Source organism: Eurytemora carolleeae, unplaced genomic scaffold, assembly GCF_000591075.1.
Source record: "Eurytemora carolleeae unplaced genomic scaffold, Eaff_2.0 scaffold43, whole genome shotgun sequence".
NCBI classification, from domain to species: Eukaryota; Metazoa; Arthropoda; class Copepoda; order Calanoida; family Temoridae; genus Eurytemora; species Eurytemora carolleeae.
Genome location: NW_019396029.1, coordinates 342,712 through 350,736, shown reverse-complemented (window position 1 = coordinate 350,736; position 8,025 = coordinate 342,712). Strand labels below are relative to the sequence as shown.

General features: G+C 31.6%; 1 protein-coding gene across 1 annotated transcript; it reads right to left on the bottom strand.

Moving 5' to 3' along the window:
- Positions 1-478: 478 nt before the first annotated feature.
- LOC111695210 (uncharacterized) lies at positions 479-4,668 on the bottom strand. The gene is made up of 2 exons (XM_023464440.1): positions 4,590-4,668; positions 479-3,092 (listed from the first exon to the last, which is right to left on the bottom strand). The coding sequence occupies exon 2, from the start codon at positions 3,065-3,067 to the stop codon at positions 2,048-2,050; it is 1,020 nt and encodes a 339-aa protein (XP_023320208.1). The 5' UTR covers positions 3,068-3,092; positions 4,590-4,668; the 3' UTR covers positions 479-2,047.
- Positions 4,669-8,025: the final 3,357 nt, after the last annotated feature.

Sequence of the window (8,025 nt, the reverse complement as noted above, 5' to 3'; positions counted from 1 at the left end):
TTTCCCCAAAATTGTTAGCTGGAATCCTATAAAGCATAAAATATTAATCTAAATTCCAATCTTAAAAATATGTGTTGAGAACTTGAGATTGCATTCATCATTCATCAAATATTTTGACATGTTTAGTAAGTAAGTTTGAATACACCTCATATAAATCATAATTTATTTCAAAACTTGAAAAGAAATATTTTGATATCAGACTCAGCCATTGGGCTGTTTTTCTTCTCTAATATAGACTGGCGGTGTGGCCATGGTTTTCCCATTTTAGTTAAGATATGTGAGTTTTTTACATGGTCCTTTTCAAGGCCAGCTCATTAAATATGTGAGACCTCTAATTTTAAATGTTAGGGTGCTAGGGAGGTTTTAAAACAAGTTCAGAAGGTACCTAGAAAAATGTAGAAAAAAATATTTATTTTTACTATTAACAAATATTGCTAACGACACAAGTACTTACATCCATTTTTCAAGGGGTCTTTAAATAACTTTATATCTGTAGTTCAACTAATAAAAAAATTTAGAGTCCAGTGTAAGCTGTCTTTGAGATATGGATACAAAACCACAGGAGAGGTGAATGGAAAACACCCCGACCCCCAACCGTGAAAGAGTTAACGGGTTTTGGTGGAACAACAATCATATATTATATTTTTACATTTAATCATATATTTTGTGAATATATTTTATAGTTTGCAAAATTTGGAATAGAGCTTTTACTGTTATTTCGATCAACCAAACATTATCACAGGCAGTCATAGTACATTTGAATTTCCGAGCCGGGTCAACCTTTCCGGTCCCAGTTTGTATTGTATCGCCCGTACATATTTTAAAATATGAACACTTAATATGTAACTTTCCTCTTCCTTTTTGGAGTGGGGAGAAATCTTCACACAACCTCAAAATTTTGAAGTTTCTACATTTTACTCTTCAAAGAATTAATTTAGATTTTTTTGTTAAATTAATTTTTTTTGCTATTTTTAATGCATTTTTGCTATTTTTATAAACAGTTTTGTATCATTTCATGAATACCATACTTGCAAACTTTATACTAAATAGATGAGAGAGAAAAAAATCATCACCATAGAAAAATCAGAAAAGCTGACTAATGGTGTCATCTAAATTCTAAGCTCAAATTTAGCCATTATGATATCTCCGATATATTTAATCAGATAAAGGTTTCAAGGGAACCTTTTGTAAATATTGCATGCTTCTCTGTAAATGAACAATCCCTTTAAGAACCCCATTAAAGAATAAGTTTATAATATCATAATCTCCAACCGTTAAAAATAAGCGTTGTATTCACCATTTGTTCTGACAGATACAAATTAATCCAAGAAAACTTTTTCAATTTATTCTGCTAAGCAGAACATTAAACATCGTAAAAGAATGATCAATATTGCTGCTTTATTTAAAGTTTGTTGGAATTGATAAAAGTGAAAATGGTCATTTTAAACTTTTCATTACGATGACAAAAATAAAAACAAAAAACTTTTACAAATTTATGATCTAAAAATTTTATCATTACATGTTATTTATTTTTGATTGCTCCGATTTGATAATTCTGCATGAAAATGTAAATATAAAAGTACAAAAATTACAAACTTACACTACAAATATATATTTAGATACAGAAAATATTCTTGATTTTTAAATCTAACTGCCGAAAAAATTTGTAACAGCAATAGAACCGAAAAATTATATATGTTTTACTCTTATCTGTCTAATGTTAACGCCAAGCTGAATCTTGAATTGTTTAGACTATAATCTTTGACCGTTATATACTATTTGACCGTCTTGCAGCCTGTTAACATGGATCCTGGAACCTGAACAGTGAACATGGTGTGGAACCTGGACATGGTTTGGAACCTGAACATGGTTTAGAACCTGCACAATGCACACGGTTTGGAATCTGAACATGGTTTGGAACCTGAACATGGTTTGGAACCTGCACATGTTTTGGAATCTGAACATGGTTCGGAACCTGGATATGGTATAGAACATGATTACAGTTTGGAACCTGGATATGGTTTGGAACCTGGATATGGGTTGGAACCTAGATATGGTTTGGAACCTGTATATTGTTTGGAACCTGGATATGGTTTGGAACCTGAACAAAGTTTGGAACCTGGATACGGTTTGGAACCTGGATATGGTTTGGAACCTGAACATAGTTTGGATTCTGAACATAGTTTGGAACCTGGATACGATCAAGGTTTGGTTCCTCTTTTAAGCGTGGAACTAGAACTTTCTCAAGTCTGCATGTTTTTGTAGGCTCTAACTCACAGATCTCACTTGGAATATTCTGAACATAACTTCTTGATTCGTAATGACACTTCCTTTCCCCCTGGACAAATGCACAGTTAGATGTGGCACAAACTTCTTTTGGAAACCTTTGGCATACAGTTTCAGGTTTGAATTTGATCACAGCTTTCTTTTCAATGATACACTCCTGAACTGACCGATGGCAGCTTTCATTTCTTGGTTTTAATAGTTCTCGGTTTTCTGTTTTATCAGTTGGTTCTGTATAACACTTCTCCTTTAACACCATTTTACAGAGAGGTTCATACTGCTCTACTGTTTGGTTCTTAACCCTAGTTTCACAAGAGATTTCATAATCGGTCCAACAAACCTCATCTCCAACAATTGTGTCATTGCAAACCTTCTTTAGGGGCTCTGTACAGATCTCAATATTTTCATCTGCTGTCATTGGTTGGAATGTAATTTGACATTTCTGCGTGAAAACTGTTGAACAATTTTCAACTATTTTAAACTTCTCTTCAAGCTGATCTAAGAGTATTTGGTCTTGAGGAGTTTGAACACTTTTCTCTGCTTGATATATTGGAGATTGATTTGGAAACAGTATTTTCAGATCAAAAACAATCTGCTTTCCTGACCTTTCTTCTGCTTCCAAATTATGATCATCGTCATAGGTCTCATTGATGGGATTATCCGACTGACTGGGAGAAGATGGTATTGTTTGTTCGTTTGTGAGGACTGACTTGTAATCCATTATTGCTGACGCCTTCAGGGAACTCAGGAGAAAAAAAACACCCAAAATATTATAATTTTTCATCTTCAAAACAGAATTTCGAAGTTTTCTGTAATTCAAATTCTTTATCATTAACCTTGTTTTGAGGGTCGGAAAATTATTCAAGGGTGTGACTGTCAAAGAGGGTACGTTTAGCTGAATGAGACTGTAAGTATAATTTAAATCAACTTTCTATGCAAAAATGGAAATGACCGATTGCCAATGGTACCCGAAAAGATTTGTCTGATCAAGCATGAATAAGATATCAATAATTACAATTTCCAAAAGGCGTGATAAGCTTTTCAATCAAATCAAATTTAACTTTGAACATTTTTGGATTTAAAGAGATCGCAGGATAACCGAAAATGGCTTTAAAAAACCAAATCACATATATTAAGTATCAAAACTTCAATAAACATTAAACAATGATGGGTATTTATAAAACTTTGAATACAGTACATCAAAATTAGATAAAATTGATAAAGTTGTACGAATAAATGACTTAGTTTTGGTTTTATTGCATTAAAGTTAGTTATTTAACCCTATTCCTGCTGGGGGGGACCCCCCCCCCAGCATATCCTGGTTTTCTAGTACCCCAGCAGGGATAGGGTTAAACTTCTTGACTTTTTCAAATTTATAGTTGTGACCAATTTTTGAATATTTTTTTTTTGATGCATAGGTATAGGATGGAAGACGTTTAAATGTCTGGTTGGTAGTCCATAACTTTTTAAAAATTATTTATTATTATTTGACAAAGGCAATTTTTTGGACTATTGGAAAAAAACTAATGCAATTTGTATAGGACAGGTGGATCTGTTTCAACCTATCATGATGTATTTTTACCCATCTGGATTCTGGAATAAATCGAAAATTTGACAAATATTGACTTTCCAGATGTTTCATGGAAAAGCACTGGCTTATTTATAACTTAATTATTTACAAAATTTTTGTTTATTATTGTTTTTTTTTTCTTTTTGTTTTTTTTGTTATTCTATATTTTAAATTTTGGTTTTTCTCAGATTATATATTCTATATGAAGTACGAGACACGTAAAACCTAGGATGATCATTTTAGGAAAATTAAAAAGAGAACGGAAACGGGTTTGCTCTAGTTTTTGGACTTTTGAATTTTGATAAGCCAGTTGTGAGCCATGATAAGCTGGGAGCTGCCGACCATAACAGTGTCGATCAGGATGCACTGTTCGAGCCGAGCTTATCAACTTGGGGACTGAGTCCTATTGGCTATATACTTTTAGTTATAGTATTCATTCAAATAACATTATTTGAAAAGCCCTTGAAAAACACTTGAGTAAACTGTTCTAATATTTAATTTTACTAACAAAATTGTAAATATTCTAATTTTATATTGTCTTTTCAAAGAAAATGGCTAAATTTTTGTTTGTTAATTTGTGATTTGTAAATAAATATTTTAAAAACTTTATTGGTCTCAAAAATCAATGTAAATCCACAGAAAAAAATTTAAAATGCCAGATTTTCCCATATTTAAAACAACAAATTCAATTAAATGGAAATATTAAAGAAAAGTTATAATTAAAAGAATTGGATCCCTGAATGATTTCTCTTGTTGCTCTAAATGTATGCCCAAGAAAAGGCGATGGTAAACTGAACAACATATTAAGCGCAGCATCTTGCTGTCCAGAGCCAAGCGCAACTCAAATAAATCCGGGATATCGGACTCATGGAATAGATATATATGGAGAGAATATATATAAACTGGAGATATTGGACTCATGGAATAGATATACATGGAGATCGGACTCATGAAATATATATACATGGAGATAATATATATAAACTGGAGATATCGGACTCATGAAATATATATACATGGAGATAATATATATAAATACTTGGAGATAAAATATTTAAACTGGAGATATTGGACTCATGGAATCTATATATACATGGAGATAATACATATAAACTGGAGATATCTGACTCATGGAATATATATACATGGAGATAATATATATAAAGTGGAGATATCGGACTCATGGAATATATACATGAAGATAATACATATAAACTGGAGATAACGGACTCATGGAATATATATATATATGGATAGAATACATATAAACTGGAGATATTGGACTCATGAAATATATATACATGGAGATAATATATATAAACTGGAGATATTGGACTCATGGCATATATATACATGGAGATAATACATATAAACTGGAGATATTGGACTCATGGAATATATATACATGGAGATAATATATATAAACTGGAGATATTGGACTCATGGAATATATATAAATGGAGATAATATATATAAACTGGAGATATTGGACTCATGGAATATATATACATGGAGATAATATATATAAACTGGAGATATTGGACTCATGGAATATATATAAATGGAGATAATATATATAAACTGGAGATATTGGACTCATGGAATATATATATATGGAGATTATATATATAAATTGGAGATATTGGACTCATAGAGTAGAAATACACGGAGAGAATATATATAAACTGGAGATATTGGACTCATAGAGTAGATATACATGGAGAGAATTTATATAAATTGGAGATATTGGACTCATAGAGTAGAAATACATGGAGAGAATATATATAAACTGGAGATATTGGACTCATAGAGTAGATATACATGGAGATAATATATATAATCTTGGATATTGGACTCAAGGAATAAATATATATGGAGAGAGTATATATAAACTGGGATATTGGACTCATGGAGTAGATATATATGGAGATAATATATATAACCTTGGGATATTGGACTCAAGGAATAGATATATATGGAGAAATTATAGATCCCGGAATCTTGGAAATTCTGTGAATGAAAGCTAGGGTAATTTAAAAATAACGTTTATGCAGTTCTTTTAGGTTGAGAACATTAAAACAAGGAAGATGAAACTCTAATCTATAGAAGCAGGGACCAAATTTAATTAATTTCAACTACTCACCACCGTTTTAAATTTGAATCACCGATTCAGAACCTTTCTTAACCTTTAACTTTAAATCGGTAGCTCTTTGAACTGGCAGTAGGTGGTTCTGCGACCTAGATCAAATTCATTAAATCTGGTCTCAGATTGTATTCAATATCCTTAGATGTATATGATATGATATTATATTTTCAATATGGTTATCTGAAAACATCTGATCATGAAGAGTTAAACCATAAAAGAGAGAGAACCATAAATAGTAATCTATTATAAATATACAAAAATATAAGTTTATAAATAAACAAACCAGAAAATGTACCTTTTTTTTGTCTTATAGAGTCGGTCAAAGGGGGATCAACCTAGTTCATGCTTTAAACACTAATTATTCTTAACAATTGTCAATTTCTTATTATTCTTTAGCATCTGAGGCTTATATTCTAAAATCCTAAGACATCTGCTTAGATATTTTGGACTGTTTTCATTAGATATCTATTTATATATATCTACCCATTTCATTGATGGAAATNGAAAATCTATATATAGCCTGGGGGGGAGCGTTTGGCGCCCCCCAGAATAAGGCCTCAGAGAGTTGAGATGGGGGAGTGCATTCAACTAGTCCAACTATTCAAGGCATGTTCATTAAAAAAATGTTTTTACTTTTTGACAAATATTTACATGTAACACATGTTATTACGTCCGTTTTTCAAGGGCTTTTTACATAAATAAGTCTTAGTCCTATAGCTTAAGAAACTAAATAGTTATTAAGCATTTCTGATGTATTTGAAACACAGACCAGCTGTTTGATTGTCCGGCCTTCACCCTACACTATGCATAAAAAAACATTGTTTGCAAAACTTGTTTACAAATATGATGTTGGTAAAGAAGTTTTAGCAATGAAAGCCGTTCTAAGTTATTTCGAAAAACACAGGGGGGGAAGGTGGACACACCCCCCCCCTCGTGATAGGGTTAACAGCTTGATGAAAGGTTCCTTCTGAGGGTTTTATTAATACATTTATTCATTTAAGCTAAGATCTGAGTTTTTAAATTTCTGTCGGAAAGTTTTTTTTTACTTTACCAAACTACAAGCTGAGCGTCTCTTATCATACTGGATTATCTTCTAGCTTTACTGCCAAAATACGCACTAAATACTAGAAAACCTGTCATTTTCTGCATAACATCTTTTATGTTTATGGTCGTTTAGATTTATTTAAATGATTCATTCTTTTAATTTTTCTGTTTAGTCCCTTAAATCGCAATTTATAGCTTTAAAAGATCCACTATTATGCGGTACACCCTGTATACTTAGATCTACTTCCGGTCATTGGTTTTCAACATTTTAAGTTGATTATATTGAAAAAAAAACAATCTAAAGGAGTACGAACGTGCCTGGCACTAACATTAACTCAAGTCATTATTTAAAACTTGATTCTCAACAAAGATTTTTTTTGTTAATATATAACCATGTAATGTAAATGTTCCTGATAGTGTCAATTAACTTGATGTTCACAATAACCTCAAATGTGTGTCACCAAAATATAGGATCATCATTTATAATTCGAAATACTTCAATAGGAATAATGGATCAATTCATTTTGTTACAAAGTGTATTTCTCTTGCTCCGGTCTATCGGAGGAGACCGGAGTGAGAGAAATATGCAAAGTCATAAGTGTAAAATATAATAAGGAAAACGCAATTTTCCTACATTAAGGGACATTTTTCTAAGATTAAATAAAAAAATGTAAAAACAGAAAATAAAGAACACATACAGTTGCATTTATTTTACTGTAATACAAGCTCTCACAATTTTGTCGGACACAAAAACTAAGTTGACAAGTGTGACGTAGGAATACAGCAGTACTGAGAGTGTACAAACGTTGCCATTATTGTACTTGATAATCTATTTGGTAAAAGTTATGTACTAGACGCTTTGTCACAGACAGTTTTTCAATTGATACTCCTTAGTTTTTATGGAAACACACACAGAATAGAGAATATAGATACCATATTATTTCATGTGAGCTTCCGTGGGTTCATAGTATAGGGGGGGGGG

Excerpts from the sequence above, each read along its gene's own strand:
- LOC111695210 (XM_023464440.1), bottom strand. The coding sequence starts at position 3,067 with ATGAAAAATTATAATATTTTGGGTGTTTTTTTTCTCCTGAGTTCCCTG.